Source organism: Mycteria americana, chromosome 3 (genome assembly GCF_035582795.1).
Source record: "Mycteria americana isolate JAX WOST 10 ecotype Jacksonville Zoo and Gardens chromosome 3, USCA_MyAme_1.0, whole genome shotgun sequence".
Lineage (NCBI taxonomy): Eukaryota > Metazoa > Chordata > Aves > Ciconiiformes > Ciconiidae > Mycteria > Mycteria americana.
In genome coordinates, this window is record NC_134367.1 from 39,398,406 (window position 1) to 39,423,240 (window position 24,835).

Genomic DNA, 24,835 nt, shown 5'->3' on the forward strand with positions numbered 1-24,835 from the left:
AACACAGAGAGGCTAATTAGATAACTCAATGAACTTCTGAATTGTATGTAGAAAGGACTTTCCTTCCGAGGATATGCTATACGCTGACATTACGCTTTACTGATACAGCATTATTCATATTATTCTGCTAGGCTACATGCACAAGTATCTTTTAACAGGGACACTGTTAGATGCATTGTCTCTGTATACAGAGATGATCATTATGCTAATTTATTGAGACCCAACAGACAACACCTGTAGTACTGAAGATAACTTGGCTTAAACAGACAAATTCCAGTCCTGTGAACAGCTCTTCCTCTTGCAAAACAAAGCATAATTTTAAGGCAAAAAAGGTCAGGACTGAAGCCGGAACAGGCAGGTATAATTTGCTAAACTAGTGTCGTGATTTAACTCCAGCTGGCAACTAAGCACCACACAGCTGCTCGCTCACTCCCCCCTGGTGGGATGGGGGAGAGAATTGGAAGAGTAAAAGTGAGAAAACTTGTGGGTTGAGATAAAGACAGTTTAATAGGTAAAGCAAAAGCCGCACATGCAAGCAAAGCAAAGAAAGGAATCCATTCACTACTTCCCATGGGCAGGCAGGTGCTCAGCCATCTCCAGGAAAGCAGGGCTCCATCACGCATAACGGTTACTTGGGAAGACAAATGCCATCACTCCAAATGTCCCCCCTTCCTTCTTCTTCCCCAGCTTTATATACTGAGCATGACGTCATATGGTATGGAATAGCCCTTTGGTCAGTTGGGGTCAGCTGTCCCAGCTGTGTCCCCTCCCAACTTCTTGTGCACCTGGCAGAGCATGGGAAGCTGAAAAGTCCTTGATTTAGTATAAGCACTACTTAGCAACAACTAAAATGTTTCTGTATTATCAACACTGTTTCCAGCACAAATCCAAAACATAGTCCCAAACTATCTAGTATAAAGAAAATTAACTCTATCCCAGCCAAAACCAGCACAACTAGTAACCATCTACCTCTACCCTCTTGGTTTCAGATGTACCAAAGAGGTCCAAATTCTTTACTGTGGGAATGCAGAGAGCGTTACTCCCATAAATAACTTGACAGATGAGATTAGATTTTCACACAAAACACAAAAATTGAAGGCAAAGAGGGAGATCTGGCTAAACTTAAGTGTTATTCAGGAGTCAGCCCATGCTCCTTATCTCCCCTCAAGTTTTACTCCTCCCTGAATTACATCACCTGGAGCTACGGCTATAGAGCAGCATGTTCTGAGACCATACGGGCAGAACTCACTGACCCTCTGTGGGATTCATGGCACCACCATCCTTCCAGCTTCTGCCAACAGAGCTGTCAAAATGACCAACCTCCAAAAGTGCAGTGAGTTAACACAGGGAAAAAATGCATAAATGAAAAAACACATTACTCTCCTGTGTAACAGAGACAACTTCTATTTGTATCATGTATCATATGCCTAAGTTATCTACACGTGGCCCTAGAAACAACTCTTTGGTCTACATTTTAATATTACAGTGTAAAAATTTAACAACCAGATTCTCTCTGGCTGTAACAGAAACCAAATACTATTCCTCTGGCATTTTGCTTAAAAAAAAAAAAAAAAAAAATTGTATGAAATTTCAAAGAGATACATCTCTGACATTAACAGACTGGCCAAAGAACCTCAAAGAAATATTGCTGCCCTGAAATGCAAAACAAATCAAAGATCAGAACCTGAGGTCAGAAAAGGCTGTACTTACTCCTTATTCCTGCTTTTAATGCACGGCTGGTAAAGGACTTTGACAGCATTCCAGGTCCGCACTGGTCCAGAGCTAGGCATGAAAATATCTCCAAACAGTGTAAAAACACCATGGGAGAAGGAACTTCCTAAAGACTCCACCAGCAATGTGTCAGAATTTAAAAGCCATATCTATAAACAAAGAAATAATTTATTTTACTGTAGATTACATGAATTTCAATTTGTTCCTTTACTCTGATCCTAAATCAGCTAATACTAAAGCCACATTCTTACAAAGTTTCTAACAAAGTGTTAACAGACATAAATTCACATTTTATTATTCAGCACAGCCTGCACAGCCTCTAGTGGAGAAAAATGGGTTAATACAATAAACTGATGCCTGATTTATCACAGTCACTCTTAAGATCATTATTTCTGTGAAGCTGCCTCTTTTTGTGGCTGCGGCACAGTCTCTTTGATAGTAACAAAAGAAACAGTCCCAAGTCATCTGTTTCAGTACCAAATGGATTATTCCTCTAATTTCATAGTTTTTTAGGAATTAGTCAAGCATATGGTGTTGAACAACTGTCCCTGTTGACAGGGAACTGAAAGACTGCCCACTGGAAGTGCCAAAAAATTAATGATCTTTAGAAAAAGCGTGATAGTTATGACCGGATGGAGCTAAGACATGCAAGGAAAAAGACAACAATTAATGTGGTCTAAAAGGAAGGCTGGGATTCACAAACGGCTGTAAGAGACCCTTACTTGGAAAATAAATCTTTACCAAATTTAATAATGGGACTGGCATTCTTCAACACTACTTGCTCACAGCAATTCATGGGATATTTACCAGGGAGAGTTTTGATAAATCTGAACTTTTTGCATCACATTATGGATCTTATTTAATCTTTGTGTGATTGTGCCTCAGTGTTCCAAATTGGATTCAGGGCTTTCATGCTAAGCACTGTACAAAAAAGTCAGGCTTTCCCTTTATTTACAGCCTGCAGTAGTGAAGTGATCCAAGTTACCAATGGAAATAAATTTTTACAAGTCCAGAGCCTGTATGAAATACTTATATATGAAATATTTATCATAGAAAACAGGATTTATGCAGTGCTGCTCACTAGAGAGTAATCTTCTGCTTCTCATGACCTAATCAGATTCAAGTAAAACAAGTTACATGATGTTAGGTAGCAGACATATGATATCCCCTGTGGAGGGAGAAAGCCACCATTAACAGGACACATTGTATATGTTGTAACTGAATGTGACAGTCACAATTTATCAGAGCCCAAGGCTCAGAACATTACAGTGGAAGCTTCATAAAGGAGGAATGAGATATACTGATAAAGTTGTCTTGGGAGGGGATGGGAGGAGGAGAATCACTTTAGCATATGCACATAAATGATGACAAGCAACTGCACTTGGCTTAGCAAGTGGCTGTTCATCAGTTTTGCTCTGGTAACTCACTGTACACACTCATAGCCTAAACTGCAAAATATACCTCATTAGCTAGGACCATTACACACAGAGCTTTAAGCCAAGTGTTGAAGAGGTGTTGGAGAAAATGGGGAAAAAAGAGAAGTGTCCTATACACACAGGCCAGTGCCAACACGCTTAGCTTTAACTAAACAGAGTTCCTTCCTTTTGAAATTATTAACACTTCCCTGTGAAGAAGCTTCCTGGGATACTTTTCAGAAGGGGAATATCCTTCAAACTAGCCTAGGGAACAATGCAGCAATAGCTGTCTGTTCCTTTCAGAATCCTTCTGCAACTTACTTTAGAGAAAGTAACCAAACCATTTCATTTGCCACATGGTCCATCTGAAAAGTACTTCCTTCTACCACAAGTGTTGATACATGGCACCTGACAATAACATTCTACCACTTGTTCAGAGTATGTCTTTGTCTCAACAGCAATGCAACAGATCTGTATTAATAATTTAGCACACAGTACAGAGAAAGCAGATGAATCTTTGTGGGTGGAAGGACACTTGGCCATGAGAAAAATCAACTTCTGAACTACGCTTGCTTCTTTAGGCAACAATTTCCTTCTTTTCTTCATGCATGAATTATTTTTTGATCTTGCTTTTGGTTTGAATGAACACTCACTCACCAAGACTTGGTGTGTTGACTCAAAGCAGTTTATACATGTTATTTCTGGCTAACATAGTTTCACATTTCGATCTCTGCTTTCAACTACGTTACTCACAATGTACCATCTTTCCTTCCTCTCTACCACTTTGTACAACAGAGCCTGCACAACCGAATTCCTTTCATATTAACTCCAGTAAGAAAAGAACCTTTCCAGAAAGATAAACATATAAAGTTTAGAATTCATTCATAGTGCAGATTGATGACCTTTTCTGAAATGACAGCATCAGGAGAAAGTGGCTTTTTGTTGGTGGTTTTTTCGTTGTTTGTTTTGGTTTGTTTGTTAAATCACCTTGTCAATAGGCTTCAAAGATGTTCTTAGGAGAAAACCTGCAACAAATCTCAGTTATACTTCGTGGGACTTGATCCAAACAGGTGAAATACTACAATTTACATTCTGTGATCAGTTTCCTAAAATGTCAACCTGTGTCTCCAGCATCAATTTGTGGACAATTAGGCATCAATTCAAATTTAACATGGCTAAAAAAAAGCTGTTCTTCCTTGCTAGTTTGTTCTTAGTTACTGCAGACATTACCATTACTTTCGTCATCACACAGGTCAGTAATGCAAACACCTTTCATTACAGCTTCTTTGTCCTCACATTCAGACTGTTCAGATAAAGATGTGGTTTCCTTATACTTCACAAAGAGTAAAGCTCTCTAAGAGAGCTGGGTAGCTAAAGTCTCAACAAGGTACTCATTATCTCACATCTTGATCACTGCAACATCCCCCTCTCCAGTCTTGACAAATGTAAACTTGTTCTGCTCATGCCCTCTAAGACATGGTCCAAGAATCAGTATCTGATTGACAGGTCTCTCCCATTTTGTTACGTATTTGTTTTCTTGGGATATCTTCCCACTCCCTCTCCACTCACTCCTGAAATACAAGCTGCCTTACTTTCAAAGCACTTTACAGCCTAATCCCACTCCAAAAAACATCTCTCATTCAGTACTGAAAGACTAGAGTTATTATTCAAACACTCCAAACTCTACCAAACACCTTTTGATTTTCACAGATGTATCTTTTGGGGTTTTATCAGGTTGATCCTATCCATGGGATGAATTCCCTGTATCTATCCACAAAACTACTTATTTACCTCTTTCATACCTATCCTTTTTTATAGTACAGAAAAAAAAATACATCTGTTAAGATGCTGCTATGCTGACCAATAATGTACCATTTTGCTTGTGTTCTCCTATCTCACTATCCATTTGCTGTCCTCATCTTATTCTTAGCTTGTAAGTCATGCAACTTCAAGGTAGGGAACTCTTCAACAGTGGAGCAAAGAGAAGAGGCAAGTGATTCATCTTTTAGAGAATGTGAAGAGGGCAGAGATACAGTTAGGATAAATAAGGAAATCTGTATACACCACTTTTTTTTTGTGAGACAAAGAGACTTTTATTTATTGTCATACTTAAAAAAAAACAAAACATAAGTAGTATATAGCTTTCAGGAACTTGGTTATCACCAACTTAACCAACAGAAACTTGTATTATGATATCCACAAATAACTTAACTGGTAATGTTAAGTGATACATCCAGAGGAAATAAGGAAAATTATTATACATAATATTTGTGGTTTAAAAAAAAATTTAAGATGACTTGTGGAGACCTTAACCTTAATTATCACATACACAGCCTAAGCTGTGTGCATTCACATATGTAAGCACAAATACTGTGAATGAGAATCTTTGGCTCATTGTCAAAACAAACAAGTGGGACAGCTGGTCCATGATGCATCAGTGATGAGACCACTTGTCTAACTTGGCTGTGTACTCACAGCCTCAAGCACCTACATTTTTTACTGTTTAGCTGTTTGCAATCATTAATATAAACAGTGCTTACATTACACGTGTCCACAAGGCCTCTGAGTCCTAAGACTTAACCCATGACTCCAGAACACCTGTTGGTGCGTATACAGTACCTAGAACCTCACCCTGGACACAAGTGAGGGCTTTCTGATGTTACACACAAAAAACCCCTAAGAACTCACTAATAAAAAGGAAGGGATGCCAATCAGAAGCCAGTCACTATGCTAATTCAGCCTGCTCCTCTAATCAATACATTGGCAAAAATGCAACTCAGAGCTAAGACTAATGGCAATCTTCTAAATAAGGTCATTTTTCTGTTAGAAAATAACCAGTTTGTTCTATATAAGCTACTAGACTTAAATATCAGAATATTAGGTAACTTGGAAACACACAAGCTACAAGGAAAAAAAATCACAACAATTTGAATGACTCCTCAATTAGATTATACATAGTGACAATTACGGGTCTGCTCAAGAGACCTTATTTTATCATCACAGAAGAAGTATTTCTCAGTGGTTGCATAAATATTATCTTGGCACTAAAATTTATTTAAAAGCAACAGATATACACTTACCTCAGAATCTGGATGTTCGGAACTTATAGAACTTGGACAACGTTTATATAAAACAATTCATTTATTTAGATTGCCTACCGCAACAAAGTGCATCTATAACTTTATCCAGGGCAGGAATCTACAATCATGTATTTCTTTACCTTTGTGTCTATGAATTACTCGTACAAACTGCAAAATGACAAATTCTGTGCCTATATTTAGTTCATGAATAAAAGAAAACATCCCTGGTTATACCAAGTGTATAGTATTAAGATAATTCTAGACCCAAATTCCTATCCATCTTAAAAGTTTGAGGAATCTAGCTGTCACTATCTAAATATCAAACTTAACCAAGTTTAACAGCATTAGAACATTAAGTATAATAGGCAATTTTATTTTTGTTTGCACTTCAATTTGCAATACAATGTACTGACTACATTAGTAGTCTCTGCTGACTTAAGACAATATTTGTGAAAGACACTATAAAATTTGATGAACTTCTGGTGATTAAAGATAAGAAGCACTGGAGCAAGAAGATGAGATATATATTATAAAGCCAAAACTTAAGCTTTCCATATTTTCTGAATACAAAACGCAGTATTATTTCTGTGCTACTTGTGGTGCATCTGTAGTACTTTCATTACTATATTAATAGAGAAAATTTCTATATGTACATCCACTTAAATTAAAAAATGAGGAAATTTCTTACTTGAACAGAAGTCTTCAGAACTACTTCAAGAATCTGAATTTGTTCATTTTCTTTAAACATACAATCATGAATAGCATAAATAAAACATTTTAGGAGCTGGAATTCATAGGTTAAACTTTTTCAGCAGGATAAAGATAAAAAAAAACCTTACCAGAATATAGATTTTTCCATTATCCCCTTTTATGGTGAATCTAAATGTGCTTTTAGCAGAGGACAATTCCACAAGACACTGAGCAACCATGCTCTGTACGAATTGCGACCTGTTTAAAATTAACCACATATTATATGGTTTTGTAACAACTACATGGGCAAACTCATTCATATCGATGCAGTACAAGTATACGAGTATCTCCATACTGTCAATTCCACTACATCCTACAATCACTTTTTATTGAAAGATGGAGCTTCTTTATCTTTCTCTCCCTCAAAACCAGAGCACTTTCTATTTCCTGCAACAGGAATTTTTTAATAGATCAGCAGTCTAAATTGCTTCACATCCTGTATTTTGACCAGCACCGAATGTCAAATGCTGAATAAAAACTTTACCCTATTATATTTTACACATATGAACACAGGGTTCAGAATGATGCACATATTTCAAATATAATTCACAAAAGGAAAGAACTGTGACTAATGCATAGTACATGATACAAGACAGCTAGATCAAGTTCTGTTTCATCTTAGTCTTAACTTCAAACTGAATTACTTGAAAATTCAAAAATCTCACTTCCAATTAAACATTTCAAGCTTTACTTAAGTTAACTTTACATAATGTAACCTTCCACTTCCATAATTAGTCACCAGACATCATGCAAAATTAAACAGTTCAAAATAAATAAGTATTGTATTTGGGCTTATCACCTGAATAGTGAGACACTGCGACAAATTATATGCAATCTCTCTCCTGTGTCACACACAAACACACACGCAGACAAGCAAACAAAATTGTACATGAGTGAATTCAGACTACATTACCTTTACAATGCTTAATTCTGTGATGATTATATAAAATTTGACAGCACTTTGTTATTATATGTAATTATTCAAGAAACTAAAATGTTAGTGCATTTCTAGCATCCTTTCTAAAACATAAACCTGAGCAAATTATCTAATTTTTTAAATTTTTATTTGTTACCTTGGTGTTGGGCTGAAACTTGCCTCAGATGGTCGAATAATCACCTCAGTGACATAATATTTAATGGTATCTAAAATGACAAAAACATTTTTCAAGTACAACAGAACAACCGACTTGTTTAAGAGTAGACTGTAAGTCACTGTATCACTACACTAATTAAACTTGTGTTCAGCACTCAATTAAGAGGTGCAGCAGATGGTCAAATTCTGTTTTGGTTTGTGGGAGGAGAAGCAACCAATATCAGAAAACATACATTGCCAGAAGAAAACTGCTCTGAGCTAATTACTTGATCAGCAATTTGTCATCCATATTGATCCTTGTTTAACGCTGGGAACAATCACCTTGAAACAAAGCAAGCAAGAGCTCAAGCCAAACCTGAAAGATGAATTGAAAGAACTTTCCTAAAGCACTGAGATCAGCATAGCTTACATAAGTATTTTAGTACCCTCTGCTGCTCAGTAATGCTGCAGTGAATCACAAGAGACAGTTTTAATAACAGCACACACAGGGGAATAATTTTCTTCTTTGCTCAAAGAGCAGAATAGAACTTCTTTCCAAAAATCGCACAAACTCAACACTAATACTGCATACATTCTGAGTTTCAATGTAACTGTTCCCCAAAAGCTCCACTAACACAGCATTTAACATTAAATTGAAGTGTTTGAGTACAGAATTTAATCCGCATCAATAAAGTCAGGTCAAAGATTATCACATTGAAGCTCTGGGTCTATGCTACAAACACAGACTAACCAGAGGGCCAGCAGAACAGGTTAAGCATATAGAGTAATAAATTCATTCCACTAAGCCTTAGCATGTGAACAACACTAAAGATTCATCAGTTCCATAAATTTTAAGAGTGGAAGGGATTGTCTAATCTGACCTCTGTCCTCCACAAACACCATTAAAATTGGATGAAAGCGAGCATTTCAGGAACACAATCTGTTTTAAAGATTCCGAAGGCTTGGTAATCCCACCCCTTCTCCAGATAAGTACTACACTTTTTAAATTATCCTCACTGTTAGGAAATTATATTTTACTTCTAAGTTTAATTTTAGTCTGCTCCACGCTGTGCCTACTCCTGGGAGGCAGGCAGAAAAGAAGCCCGTTCACTCACTCTAGCTCCCCAGCTGTTACCCTGAGTCAGGAATTGGTGCTACAGCTGCAAGGGCATTGGGAATTAAGGAGATGTTTGCTTGCAGAGAGATAAAAGGTGGGATTTCCCAAGAAAAAAATCATATGAGTATATGGGGATAGAGTTGGGAGAAGGAATAGCTGACAGGGAATTTCAAAGCCAAACCTGGCCTCCACAGCTACACCACTCTAATCCAGCTTCGTCTTCAAGGCACTGATACCTGCTTATGAGGAAGGACCAAAGCATGACAGTCAAGTCTGCTCTCTAGTCTCTTTTCACAGAGATGGTTCTGTCTAGACTTATACCATACATCGCTGGTTAGTTTTTTTGTCTGTTCTTTCAACTCTATGTACATTTCCTACAGTACTGAAGAAACATGGTCAAAACAATGGACATGCTATCTAACTTCAGCCACGTAGAGAGTCCAGACCAAATCCCTCCACTTCTACACAGTATTTGCCTTTTCCCATACCCACTAATCACATCAATTACTGGTTGCTACAACCATCTGAAGGCCTAGATTTAGGCATCCATTATTCATGATGATCTGTGAAGCTCTTTTCCAACCACTGCTTTCCCAAAGACACAACTTGCTTTATGGGCTTTCAAACATCTTACCTTAAATTTGGTTTTATTAAAGCCTGTACTGTTCAGATCCCTTACAGGATAATCAGAACCTTCTGTAACAGAAGACCTTCTGTCTTGCATCTCCTCATGAGTTATTTCTTAAACAGGTTTTGCAGTTTCTGAGAAGTTTTTATATTCTCCAGATCTCTGAACTGAGCCAGGCTCACACTGACTGATGCAGTGGAGTAGAGGGAGAATGAAAGAACGAACCCTGCTAGTAACAGTCTTATCATTGCTTCTCTCTTATTAATAACTGCATTTTAAAAACCACCGGAGACTCATCTTTACACTACTTCAGGTAAACCCTGCTGATTCAATACAATGACAGCTTTTTAAACCAATAATCTCATCATCATCAGATGATGAGAGAGAACCTGTTTCTTTGACAAGGCTTCCGTCCCACGAAACCAGGCTGGCTGTTAGCAATCATATCTTTAGCTTCTAGTTCTGTGTTGATCAAGTTCTGAATTAACCTTTCTATTATTCTGTAGGACTGACAGCAAAATAAACAATCTGTAATTTCTCAGGTCTCCTTTTTTACTGGGATTCATAGTAAACTGAAATCATGCATTGAGTCTTCCAAAGCTTTGGAATTAGTCAAATATGCCACAGAAACAAGGATGAGGAAAACCCCTGTCGTAAGTCACTTTCAAGGTCTAACAGTGGAAGCAACAACCTCATCTGTTCCAGAAGGGACTGAGACAAACACACAGGAATCAGCCCTGCACCTTACTGATAAACTACTTTCCTCCAGAGTTTTTAACCTGCAGTGCTCAATGGCTGATGCAGTGAAGTCTAGTTTGGTTTGTACATCCCATACCTGATGATACTGTTTCTCCCAGCATTGTCTTGCAGCGCTTACAAATTACTCTGGTATTTTCCTTTGATTTCTGTAGGACAAAGAAATGTCATTTAAATGTCACTCAGTTATTCTAAAAAGGAATGTATAATTTTAACATACTCTCCAGAGTAGACAGTGAACTTTGTACTTGTTTCTGTTCTTTTCATGTTTACATACACACAGATTTGCATTCACTACTTCAGCTTTCTACACTCCGACTTGCTTGCAAGTTTCACACTAGTTTTAAAATCTGGCAATATATACTGACCACACAGCACAACCTGTAATAGCTAACCAGAGAATCTCGTAATATTGAGTGACTGGATGATAAAATGAAAAGGTAAATTTGATTTTGATAAGGGCAAAATAATGCATATGAAAAGAAGTATTCCAAAATACATACATAAAATATTACACTGCAATGTGACTACCATCACTCAGTAAAAAGTTCTAGCCACTGTGGACAGTTTTATAGGAACACCAGTTCAGCGTTCAGCAGAGACCAGAAAATGTCCACAGAGTATTCTGAATTACTAGGAAACAGCTGAAGAACACAACATGGCATGATATTCCAGAAAGGTGTGGTGGATTCTGTTCTTGGACAACCTCTCTCCCTCAATTCAAACAGAAACAGAAAAGGTATTGACAAAGAATAAGAATAATTGTCAGAGGTGCAAAACAGTTTCCATATGTGGCAAGAAAACACACATAATGGGAGAAAGCATGAAAGACAGAAAACTGAGGGGTATAATTGAGATATACAAAATCATGAATGTTTAGGAAAAGCTGACGAGGAAAAAAACATTTACTGTCATAGCTCATGCTATGAAATTATAACCTGGTTTGTATCAAAGAAAACGAAGGTATTTGTCACACAATGCATAATACAGCTTGGTACTCACTACAGGAAAGTATTTTTCATATTAAAAGTATACATAAGTTCAAAAAGTCTTCAAAAATTCAGGGTAAACAATGTTTATCAAGGGCTTCTTAAAAACAAAAAATATGGATAACAACATCTAGTTCAAGAAGTCTCTACACTGGCCAAAACGTCACTCAATACTTGCCTTACTCTTACGCATCCATTACTGCCCATTGAAAAAGATGTCATTTCTGGATGAACCTGTGGTCTGCCCTGGTAACACTCCTACTAATTCCAGTGTCAATATTTAAATTCAGTATCAGTATAAAGATACAAGTAAGCACAACTCCTACTTTAATCCAAAGTCTAAACTTCAGGACTGGTTCTGTGTGGGCTTATTAACCTGGGTGTAGCACAGGACAGCTCTGGTCTGGAAGCAGTATGTATATACAACCACAAAGATGCTCCTGAATTAATAAACCCTTCTGGAGCTAGAAATCCTGAGAATGTAATGAGAAGACACCTAAATTGGATTTTTACATGTGGTCTTTGTATAATCACCTTTATAATTGTTCATACAGTATACAGTGCATAAAAATACCCATGTGTAATTAAACAACTACTCTTTTATTGGTTTGGTTTATAAGTCCAAACAAGTCACTATCAACTTGAGAAATCATATTGCAGCATATGCCTACAAAAATAATATCTAAATTTGGCATAAATTAAACCAGTTGAGGGGAAAAAACTCCAAATTTATCTTTCTCTGTAACCTTTGTAAAAGATGGCAATAGTTCAATAGTTCCTATGGATTCCAACTGGAGTGAACACACATGCGCTCTTTGGGGAGCATAGTTTTTCTCCATCACCACTATCATACTCTTTAGTATTGAAATGTTAAAATGTATGATGACGATGTGTAAGACTGATGCCCAGAACAAAAAGTGATGCTCTGTGGCCTATCACATCACAAAATTATTAAAAAAAAAAAAAAAAAAAAAAAGGCAGCATGAAGTAAATCCAGTGGCCCTAGCTACATGAGGTACCTTTGTAAGATGAAAAGTGTAAGTTTTGAGGTATGTCCATTAGAGGCTGTCTCCAGAACCTGGATTGTGGACTTTCAGACTATGCAGATTTCCAAGCACAATTATCCTAATCAAAAATTGAATAATGCTTTGTTAATTGATTTATTCTAATTCAGGCGTCTTGAAGGACATGTGGTCTGTGATTAGACCGGTGATGAAAGAGATTATAGACAAGTCAAATAGATGCGCTGGGCCAATTTTTTCAGTTACGCTACAGAAAAGTGTAAGTACTTCCTGCTGCAATGATAGAGAAGGGGTAAACAAGGGCGTTATACACACCAGCCTGGATCATTAAGTAGGTTGTGCTTAGTCTAACAATCTGCACTAAAATATAGCCAAATGCCAGATCATATATTCAGGAAAAACAAAGCCAGGGATGATAAAATAAAGGAATACATAGTGGAAGACAGCAAAAATCAAAAGAATTTAGATGATGGTAGCTAACCAAACTAGAGTTACTAATGAGATGCTACAAAAGAAAGGGCAAATATGATCTCTGAATGCATGAACAACTGAATAGTTGATATGGATAAACAGAAAAATATAACATTTTCAGAATTAGTGAGATGATTACTGTAAAAATGGATCTATAAAGTATGTTAAAAATTTGGAAAATGGTTTGAAAACTGCTACAAAAATAATTTCTAGAAAATAAATAGACCTTAGAGATAAAAAGAGATGCAGAGTTGCAATTCTTAGTTTGCTTAATTTAATAAGAAGGCAGCAAAGAGTCAGGATGATTAACCACTGAAACAGCTTACCAAGGAATGTCATAAAGCTTCCATCATTTGAAGTATTAAATCAATACTGGATGTCTTTTTCAAAGCTATAGCTCAGACAGAACTGATGGATCTGATGCTGGAAATACCTAACAGAGTTCTCTGATCTGTACTATGCAAATAATAAAATGAACAGAAAGGACCACTCTAGCTCCACGAAAAACATAAAGTATTCCACGTGGAATCTGAACTTATGATCACAAAGTCCTGCTTGCTTCTCACAAACCAGGAATCAAACTAAAAGCTCCAGGGAGAGCCCAGCAGCCTCTGTTAAAGCTTCAGAGAGCTGACTATGTTGGAAGTACAGCTCACTTGTTGTGGAGAACAGAAAAACCATCTGGTTCATATATATGCAGTTATCCCCTTTCCCAGTTCCTTCCTTGCTACTCTTCTCAAACATACGCAGCAAAATTACATGCTTAACGTGAAGAGCAAGGATAAGTAGACAAGGTTTTGTGAAAACCAGTATTTGAGGTTGGTACAAATATTGCACAGTACAAGTATATAATATACAGTACTTCCTTGACAGCTACAACTTGAAATTTTTTTCCTGACTACAGTTACAGGTGCTAGCTGAGAATCGTGCAGTATAGTACCTAAAAAACACTGCTAACTCATTGTATCATGCTTCAACGGAAAAAGCAGTAGTTTTAGCTAGACTAATTAAATCAATATATCTATTTGACAACTTGCAGCTGCTGGCAATCTGCAGATCGAGGTGGATCACCAGTCTAATATTTTCTGTTTTTATTCCTAAGGATCCCTGATATGGTGTCAGGGAAAATATTTTCCCCAAGAGATACTATTAGGATGCTGCAAGACCAGGTGATATTTAAAAACTATGTTACACTGGAAGACTAATAGATGTGAGAAATATGTTTGCAATGGACAAATGCTGTCTTGGTCCCACTGGAGGCTGCAAAAGATTGTTTAAGCTTCTCTGGTACATTCCTGCTACTATTTTGGTTATAGGCAAACACTTTCCAAAGAACTGCAATGCAATTAAAAAAGAACTTTCATACTGGGGCAGACTGCAACAATATTCTCTGAAATGAGAACATTTATGCCAATAGCGATCTATCTTGCCTGTAACTTTCTATTACTCATATTATGGAATAATTTTCTGTTTCAGTATGAGGGTTTTTTTCCTTATTAGTCCAGTTTCTGTTCGATCTTACAGTTTTGCTCATTTGCTTGGCAACCGAGTGATGCTGGAAATAAGCAAACACAGAAATGAGAATTCATTGCAAGTGTGAAAGATGTAGAAAGAGGGATTTGACACAAACAAGGAAAGAATTCTCAACTTCAAGGCAAGTTCAAGGAAGCAAACATGAAAATTCATCACACTAAACTACTATTGTATGCCTCTGACAGAAAATAGCCTCCTCCCTCATTCAAAAGTTCTGCTGTTATCCTGGTTTGACCCACATCTCAGTAACATCTTTGTCCCACATCCTTTCATCATGTTTCTGCCTCAAAAACAACCCTTTTCTGGCAAACATTCTCCCTGATTGATTGAAGTGTGTCGGGCAGACTGCTCCCCTGTCTTTGGCCTGCAATATGAACTCCATGCACCCTGCTTATTCCTGTCTTTGTTCCCATTGTTCTAAGATCTCTTTTGAGACGACTGAAATGTGAGATAATTCATTTTGGGGACCTCTGGCAGAAAGCATTGTTCTCTTGGAAATTTGGAATCTTCTACTCAGCCTCCTTCTTAAGGATACTTAGAAGAAATAACTCCAATTGTTAATCCAAATTAATCTGCTTCTCCCATGCTGATATGCTTTCAGGGAATCAGTTCTTATTTTCCCCTCCTCATATTCTGCTTTTCAAAGAACAATGGAGCAAGAAACCAAAGGGACCACAGCTGCAAGACTTGCAGATATGGACTGTAGGACAGAACTGTTCCCCAAGCAGATGGCTTGCTTGGATACATTGCACCAGCAACCGTTGAACTGCAAGAATCTGGTCATTTAACTGGGGATAACACAAATCCCTAATGATGATAAGCAGCAGCAGCAGACAGGAATCGGGGTCTCTGGTGTTACTTCTCAACAGATTAAAAGTTTCATGTTGGGAATTTGTACATAGCAAGTCATCAGCTGTTACAGATGCAAGTTGCCAAGGCAGCAATGGTTCCCATAATTGCAGAAGGATTTCAGTAATTAGGTTTAATACATGGTATTGGAAGAAAAGATGGTATCTGCAGGCCCAAACATTGTGAGCACAAATACGGACAAGCAGTAGATTAACAGAAAAGGCCTTATGGAAATGTAGGCTTTGGTGAATGAAGTTCCTGGATGATGTTCTGGTAGAAGAAAAAATTATTGCTTGAATTTGTATAGAAGTGCTAGATTTCCAAGATGAGTAAAGCACTGAATTTTCTTTCTTCATGGGTTTTATCCCACCACTGAAACATCAGTATCCCTACAAATGTTTTTTTTCTGTGCAACAACAAATGTTGATGTTTCTAAGCCAAATGATAGCCTTCTTCCTAGAGACTCAGCTGATGGATATATTCCCTCATGGAACACCTCAGACACATCAACATGAAGAGTTATAACCTGGGGTGGCAGGTCCCTTTCACTAGACAGAGCAGTCAAACAAACCCAATCTCCTTACTATATTCTAAGAGTGTAAGACAGCCACATTTGAACCCAAAACACATTCTTATTTTTCCAAGTCTTTCTAAAAAAAAAAAAGGGGGGGGGGGGGAGGAATCACACCTTCCTTTGATCGTATCTACGCTTATGCGTCCAGTCATAGTTTGAGAAGAAAAAGCATTGTTACTACAGTTTCCTCCTCATTCTTCACTCCACTACCCTTTGACAAACACCTAACCCATTACAGTTATTAGCTTACTAAATGTTGACGTTCTTCACTCAGGATATTTTGGGGGGAAAATATTTGGGTTTAGAACTATGTAATTAAATAGTTTCTAATTCAGTTTATAGGAAAAAGTTCTTCTTGCATATCTAGGTCAATATCAAGACCATGGTGCTTGCTTTAGACAATGTAAATCATAGCTTAGAATATTTTCTGGCTTCTGTACAACTGAATGTCAACAACTCCCTATGACCTTCAAAACAGCTCTGTAACACATACAAGTTAAATAAACGAGTGACAAAAAAGTGGTTTGCAGTGAAAAAAAGTCCAAATACATTCACTTACGAATTATTCAGACAAAATACTTTACCAAGTTGGAGCCACTCTGAGAAACATAGTGTCCAGTCTCTGAGCAGCACATGGGAGATTCAGGCACACGTGATTCATTTCCTGAATTCAACAGAAAAAAAGTGTCTCCAAGAAAACAGTCATCTTGCTGAGGGTGCAAAGTGCTTCTGGCAAAGGGGTTAGGGTGACAGCACCACTCTTCGACTAAAGCACTCCAGTTTTCACTTGGTAGAGGAAGAACTCTGAGAAATTTCCTAAGAGGGAAGAAAAAAAAAATATTTCAATATATTATATTCTTTTCTAAGACAGTAAAAGAGAGCTTAGACTCCTTACAAAAAGCGGGGGGAAGTATGGCATTTTCTCAAAAGGAAGTGCTTGACTCTCCTTTCAGTCAAAGGCACTTTCTTTGGATTAATTCTGAGAAAGCAACAGCTGAGTGTTTCCTGCCAAGTTTGTAATGAAGCATTTCCCAAGGGTGAATCTCCAATGATTATAAGGCAGAACTTGGCACAATCCTCTCTTGAAATGAATCACATGGAAAAAATAAAACAGTGCTATCCAGTCATGAAGAATGTAACAATGGGTATTTTGCAATTATATTTATTATTACTTCTTTTAAAGTTCCTTTGCACCAAATGTTGATATATAAACAACAGAAACAGACTGCTGCCACAGCAAGGGAGAGCATGTCTTTTGAAGCCCCTCAGTCAGATACCAGACTTTGAAAAAGCTAAATCCTGACAAAAATACCACAGTATATCTTCATTAAACCAAACCAAAACAAAGCAAAAGGATAATGCAATCTTAATTTAGATTCAGATTCAACTTTCAGAAGTCACACACAAAAAATCCCCGAAATCCCTTTCTCCTGGGCAGCTGTATGGACCAAGGAGGCTGCTCCAGGCAATACCAGGCTTTGCTTTCATTATCAGTGTTGCTTTTAACTTACTTTCTTTGGTTACATGCCATGCCAAAGGATTTTATAAGCCAAGGTTTGGAATCACTGCTTTAGGTTGTAAAGTATACTCTTAAAGCTAGAATATATACATGTGGCTATATAAATACCAGCTTGGTCATTATGAGTGAGTGGTCAATAGTTTCCTGCTTACAGCTCCTATAGCCATTCTGCGGTCCCACCACAGAATAAAAACATGTGTTTTTATTAAGAATGTAGAAGCATTGATGGATACTGCCCACATATTTACACTTTCTTTAATCTGTGTTTTCTAGAAAATTATTGCACTGGGAAGAAATTCAGCCCCTTTACCAAAATAATGAGCAATGGCTTTAACAGCGCACACTTCTCCAACAGTTTCTAGATGTACTGTTTGCTGCAGAGCTGTGCTTTCTGCTCTCTGCCTAGTTTCCTTGAATGCTTTCCTTTTGTTCCCTTATTTCTGCTGCTGTTGCCTGAAACCTTTACAGAGTTTCTTGATTCTACTCCTTACTTAAAACTTGCAAATACAACTTTGCTTATGATGCTACTTCACAAATAAACACACATCTGCTAAGCCAACAGTTAGACACCCTCCCTTTCTTGCAGTTCACAGACTATTCTTTTCTGAAGATGCCAGTTCTTCCCATTGTAGTTTCTTGTGCCTTCTGTATTGTTGGGTGGGTCAAAGTAAAATCTGTTATAAAAACTTCCTTCTTTCTAGATCGACAATACATTTTAAACTGTACTTGCCCCACCTGCAGATGAAAGTTGGAATAACTCGTGCTCTGACCCAGCTTTACCATAACTAAGTAAGATCATGTCTCGGCACTACCCAGCACTGTCTTCACTTTCTGTGGTCTTATATATTGCCTGAGATACAGCCACATTTCTGCCATGGTGGGACCTTAATTCTGGCGTTGGCCTAATGACTGATTATTTGTCAGCCTTATACAATTAGTTCCAATGCCTGGACTCACACTGAAAAAAGGAAGTCTTCATTCCTATGTATTGCTCTTTACAGCAACAAAAAGCTGGTATTGCTCAGCAATGTTTTTTCAAGTGTTACATATGGGGGAGGAGGGAAGATAGAGATTACCTTAAACTGCAGATTCATGCTGTCCAGTTTCATTACATTACCCTTTCTTTACCCTCACAGTCTAGAGCATCAAGATCTTGAATTCTTGCCAACAAAAGCAGTTGCTTCAACCAGTAGAAATTTCCTAAAGAGACTCCTCCTAACTTTGAGCTATACAGAAAATGTAGCATTTCCACTATATTTTGGGCTATTGCCATTCGTAGGAGGGAAGCCATATTCTGGATCACCAGAATTGGAAAAATGTAGCACTAATAAAAATGTAGCTTTCCAGAAAAACAACAAAAAAAGAAACTTGAAGTTTACTGGGTGCTGACTAACTTGGGGCTGCTAAATAGAGTGATAAAACCTAGCTAACAGGGGGACCTATCTCCCCAACCTTGCTCCTAATAACAACTGAGTTTCTACTTTAAGATAGCCACCTAGGCTGCCTTCACAGCCAGAGAGCGACAAACAATTCTTAGGTTGGGACCTTTAAGATAAACTTTCTCCTTCTGAAAGTGTCTAATACAGTCAGGCTGAATCTCCTTCTGGAAATAGTTCTCTGTCTCCAAAAAGAGGAAGCCTAGGTAATTAACTTAATTTTAAAAAGCTAGAAGTTAGGCACTAGTCTAAAAGCGTCCTGCCATAAGGATGTAATTCTTAGGTGGGCTTCCATGCTAAGGTAAGTATTTGACCATAGAAATCCTTGTAAGACTGGACTAAGAAAAATAATCTCTAACACCATTATTAACTAATAACCAAGAACCCAGTAATATCCTAGCTATGGAAAATTCTGAAAACTGGAAGTAAAATGGACGTTAGACTCTTAAATATACAACCTTTCTGTTCCATCAGATAAAAAGAGAAAGAAAAAAGATCCAACTGAATTTCTTTTTTCAAGAAGAACAGCAGTCTTCCTTATTTACTTACTAAAAAATCTTGGACAGCCCAGCTTGACAGTTAATTGTCATGCTTAAAGCTATTTATGTAGGAAAAGTGTAATTAGAAGATTTCCCCTGCCATCAGTTTTTCAATAGAATACTTATGTAGTACAAATTCTTAACGTTTGGACTAAAGAAAAGGTTTATTGCTTAATACTCAGTTTATGAAATTTATTTTTCACATCATTCAGCCTTTAAGAATTTCCTCATGACAGAAATAAAGCCTTAAAGAATTATTTTATATATGAGCTACACTTAGCCTAACTGGAAGGAGAGAAAGAAAAAAGAAAATATACCAAACTCTTTGCACCTCTTAAATCATGGAAGAAAAAAAGAAAAATCTAATCACCTCCTCTAATGTGGGTAATGTGAGGGTAATGGAGAAGAATCAGAGAGCATAACCCTAACCTCTGAAGAGCTGTCAGATTCATGGAAGGAAACAGACTAAACCAGGGGATTTCAGAAAAAGTATAGAGTCCATTTTCTTGCATCAAGGAAGGATCACTTACATTTAAACCATTCCTAACATATTTCTCTAATCTAGCCTCTAAAATGATGGCTCCCTATGCAGCCTCTAACAGTAAAAAATAAGCTTTACAACAGGCTTGGGGTTTTTTTTTCATTTTAACCTAAACTCGTCTTGCTTCAAGTGAAGACTACTGCCACCTTCTTTGCAGCAACTTCTTACATGTTGGAAGAGTCTTACGTCTTCTCCAAAGCCTTATCTAAACTAAATCCCATTTATTTCAATTTCTTCTCAAAAGTATCATTTTCTAGATCTCAGGTTTTTCTTATTATAGACCCTTTCCTAGTAATTCACACTTCAATAAGTTCCCCCTCACACAGTTGTGTAACTTCCCTTTGATACCACCACCTGTGCTGCCATTGTCATACTCACTCTCCCTGGAGAGACCATCACACAAATTTTGTAGCTAAAAGTGCTGACTACGCTACTGTCTTCCTTTTGGAAGTGCTGGAACAGAAGGTGTTGGATACACTGGCAGGTCCACTCTTCTACCCTTGTCTTAATCAATACTTTTTAAGTGATAACATTCGAGGGGCTCAGAGGGTCCCTGCAAGGAGAAATGCCAAGCAAAGAGCCATGAACATGCCTTCTTTTTCCTTTCTCAAAAAATTCTGACTGTGTCACGTTACAGGATGCAGAACCAAAAAGATGTAAACTCCATGCATATGAATTTGATGTGCTGAAATTCAGGAAAACGCCCCCTCAGAGACGAAAATAGAAAAGTGCAGTATCTTTTGAAAGCAAATGTTACTGACTAGAAATTAGAAATTTCACTACTCTACAAATGTATCAAAATAAGAGTTATTACTAGACTTTCTGATGAGACATTTCAGAAGAGAAAGCCAGGAAATCCTCATTCAGTTACATTCAAGCCAGCCATAAATACATATGTATGACAAGAAAGTAACAGGAGTTTACAGAATATACCACATTTGTACTACTATTTTGAGTGTTAGGAGTGACACAGATCATAAAAGGTTGCAAGTGCCTCTCTAACAATTCTTACATATCCAGCTGAAGCTGTCAAAATTGTACATCAGAAGAGCCAGAAAATGCAGCAGCTTTTTATTAAAATTCTCATTCCCTTTGCAGACTTTGTAAGGAATAGAGATAAGGCCGAGTCACGCTGCCAAGAAACAGCTCCTGTGTTTCCCAAATTCAGAATCCCTGATCCCAACCGGTGGAGGTTGGCATTGCTTAACAGATAGAAGGGAGCTGTGGACAACATCCCCATTCTGAGCAGCCACTCTATAACTACAGCACAATGAGTGAAGGGAATTTATAAGAGACTGAGCAAAACTGAAGAGGATCCCTGAAGTGCAGAGGAAGAAAGAAGTCTAGGCTCAAATTCTCAGTTTTATTCCCTTCAACATAGCAAAGATGTCAGCTACTAATAGACTATGAGTATGTTTAAAATCAATGAAAACTATGAACATTTGCAATATTTCCAGGCCAAAATGTTACAGCTCTTTGTTTGTACAGAAAAAACAGAAGCTGTTATAATGAGTGCAAAGAGATTCTGTACGAACAAGAAGCATAGATCTCAAAGCAGAAATTTTACACCTAGGGAAGTCCAGCTACAAAAGGAAAAGTCTCACTCAAAGCATAGCAGACAAGCAGGAAAAGAATCCAGACTTCTAAGCTTCCAGGGCAATGCACCAAACTCCCTTTGTAAGGTACTTCTACTTTCCAGCCAGAATGAAATCAAGAAGTAAATGAATAAAGGGTGAAAAACTGTTTCAGGTAATTTTGCTTTTAGTCATCCGTAGTGCTTTAAAAGTGTTCTCATCTATCAATTGCAAAATAAATACCTTTTAGCTGTCTCTCTAAGTACACAAAATAACATGAATACCAATCACTATGGCATTTATTGCTATAAATACAAGACACTGCAGTACTCACCGGTCTTGTACTATGATGTCACCACAGGACTGACAGTAAAAGACATAATTCTTCTGGGGTTTCAGGCTTTCCCTCAAAGTAAAAACCAAATCTATAGATAGAAGAAGACATATCAATCTTCAAAATTGTGTAAAATTTTCAGTCACTTGTACAGAAAAATCCTGCCAAATACCTCAAACCAAAAAATATAAGAATCTAACAAACAAAGCAAAATGCTGACATTTTAAACACAACCTTAATTTATTTACCTGTAGAAGCAAGTACTTAGATTTAGGAAAGACTTGCTATCTCCACCTCACATCCTGTACTGCTGAGTAGGAATTGTACACATGAATAATTATTTTAAAGGTGCAAATCCTCTCCACAGGGGGAGCTGAGATATTGATATCATTACAGAGATTGTATAAATTACAATTCAATGCCACTCTTTTGTAATGGTATTTCTGCTAATCAGTGTCTCCACAATATGAGGGTACATCCCAATATGTAACACAAAAGGCGGGGGGGTAAGGGCATGAGTTTTAAATTTTCAGGTAGGTAAGATACCAGCCACTGTCGTACCACTCAAGGAACAGATAGTGAGCAATACCCTCTGCAGGCCAGCAAAGCAAAAACCGTCTCACAAAAGCCAGCTCAGACAACTTTTCCAAATTAAAAAAGGAGCTATAAAAGCCTCCACAAATTATCAAATAACATTAGGTGGAAGAAAAGTAAAACTGTAAGCCTAGCTCTATGTATGAATATGCTTTTCATTGCCCACTTTCTCAAACTTAAGAATCAAAGTATATTCTCAGCACTGGCATTCAGTATTTACGATTTAGCTTGCAACCACAAATGAAAAGTACTTTAAAAGGTTCCAGAATTTAATGTAAGAAACAACTAGTTTTGCATACTAATATAAAACATCAAAGGCTAACTAAGGTTATTAGTTACCATCTGGTTTACATACATGTTTTTCACTGGTACGACTTTCAAAGGTAAATTTTTAAAACTTCATCTTTGATCTTTTGAAGCATGCCTCATTAATAAGACACACTAAATAATTTTTGTATAACTGCATCGTCAAAGCACATGCATAATTACAGATTAACGTACAGAAGCAACCTCAGCATACCATAAAATCAACAGAGTATTCCAGTGTGTTTCTGATGCTGAAACCATTATTGCATACTTTATTGCTCTTTTCTACTGTAAAACCACAGAATGACAATTTTGTGTTATTTAAGGTATCTTTCTGTGTCATATCCTATTAAATGAATCTAAACACATTGAGCTTGGATAGAATGAAAGAAAGCACCAGCTATACTACCATGCTTCCTATTTACGCAATCACATCCTAGACTTGAATTAGCATCATGGAAATAAAGAACGTAACTTTGCAGACGTTAGTGCAACATTAACCTCTGCAAACTGAGGCTGTGAGAACAACGAGCCCCAACACAAAATCACAATCCTTTATGATTAAGTGGCCGGTGACAACCTTAGTATGATAGCCTAGATGAATCACATTACTGCATTTTCAGCTACCAAACACGAAATAGGAGGGAAAGAAAATAATTTTGAAGTAATATGGAAAAGCACGGGGAAAGAACTGAGAGCAGTTCTCAAACTCCTACACAAAACACTTACTCAACAACCGTGTGTCCCTTTCATTATGCCACTTTTTGCACTTTTGATTTTTAAAACTGACAATTTTATTAAATTTTATCAGTCCCCATTTAAATCTCCAATTTGGAGCTAAAGAGGGCCTTTTAGAAAAAGCAACAGCACATGCACAACGCAAACCACACGCTCCAGTTGGGTTTGGGGTGGTTTTGGTGCTGCAGAATCCACACTTTAAAGTCTCTGCCTGCACGTCACTTAAAACAGTAAGGTTTGAGGTAACCCTAAGCAAAGCAGCCTTTTTTTAAGCAACGGGCCAAGCCTTCCCCTCCCGCTCAGCGCTGAGGGAGCCGGCAGCGCGGGCCCCGCCTCAGCCTCACCGGCGCTCGGCGGCGGGAGGTGCAGGCGCATGCGCAGGTGCAGGCCGTCGCCGGGGAGGCGGTGCAGGCCGCGGCAAGAGGACGGGGCCAGCCTGACCTCTGCCGGCAGCGCGGCCGCCTCGCAGCTCCCGCCGCTTCTCACTTCCAGACGGTCCGCAGCCACCGAAACGTCCACCGGCGAGCTCGGGAGGTCCGTCTCGCTGGGGACGCAAAGTAACGGGTTTACCTCAGAAAGGAGGGGTCAGGACGAGCTGCTACTTTACACACGCGGGCCAAAACGGGCGAGAAGGACCTCAGCGCGAAGGCACCTGAGCTGGGCTGCGGCTTGCGCAACACCGTAAAAGCTCCGTGTCAGCTGGGGACACAACGCGAAGGCGGCGTGAGGGGGCGCGGGACGCCTCGCCCGCGGCCCGGTGGACCGAGCCCGGGGTCGGCCTGCAGCTCCCCGCGGCCCGAGTCGCGCCCCGGGACCCACGCGGTAAACCGAGGTCTCCCGCGGGGGTGAGGAGCAATCGAGAGAAATAAACCACCGTTCTCAGGAAGCATTTATTTGCACAGTAACTCAGGCTTTTCTAGGTCGCACAAGAAGGGAAAGGCAGGGGGAGGCGACGGTACATAACGCGGTTCCCCGCCCCCCGTTAAAGGCTAAGGACGCTAAAAGCCAGACCCGCCGCCCCAGCGCCGCGCCCTTGCGCCTCCCCCGCCGGCACCGGCCGCTCCGCACGGCCCGAGCGGCGGAAGGCAGGCAGCACCCCCGCACTACCGGATAACCAGCAACGCGCTCTGCGTCCCCCGCCTGATCTCCAGCAGAAACCCTCCCGCCATGCCGGGAGGGGAACGGCTCCGGCGGCCCGCGCAGGAAGCGACCGCTCTGCCGGCCGGCGCAGGCGGGGTGCGGCCGCCCGCCACAGCGCCGCCTACAG

At 38.7% G+C, this 24,835-nt stretch overlaps 1 protein-coding gene across 2 annotated transcripts in view; it reads right to left on the reverse strand.

Moving 5' to 3' along the window:
- The window catches only part of UBE3D (ubiquitin protein ligase E3D), an 83,922-nt gene extending 59,087 nt beyond the window's left edge, over nucleotides 1-24,835 (reverse strand). Inside the window, exons 1-8 of one of the 2 annotated variants that reach the window (XM_075498272.1) lie at nucleotides 24,676-24,835; nucleotides 23,913-24,112; nucleotides 21,931-22,021; nucleotides 16,572-16,803; nucleotides 10,629-10,698; nucleotides 8,050-8,119; nucleotides 7,066-7,174; nucleotides 1,711-1,880 (exon numbers count right to left, since the gene is read on the reverse strand). In XM_075498272.1, the coding sequence (XP_075354387.1) occupies nucleotides 1,711-1,880; nucleotides 7,066-7,174; nucleotides 8,050-8,119; nucleotides 10,629-10,698; nucleotides 16,572-16,803; nucleotides 21,931-22,021; nucleotides 23,913-24,112; nucleotides 24,676-24,737 (1,004 nt within the window). In that variant the 5' untranslated portion in view covers nucleotides 24,738-24,835. The remainder of the gene's footprint in view (nucleotides 1-1,710; nucleotides 1,881-7,065; nucleotides 7,175-8,049; nucleotides 8,120-10,628; nucleotides 10,699-16,571; nucleotides 16,804-21,930; nucleotides 22,022-23,912; nucleotides 24,113-24,675) is intronic. The other variant, XM_075498271.1, reaches the window with a different exon arrangement.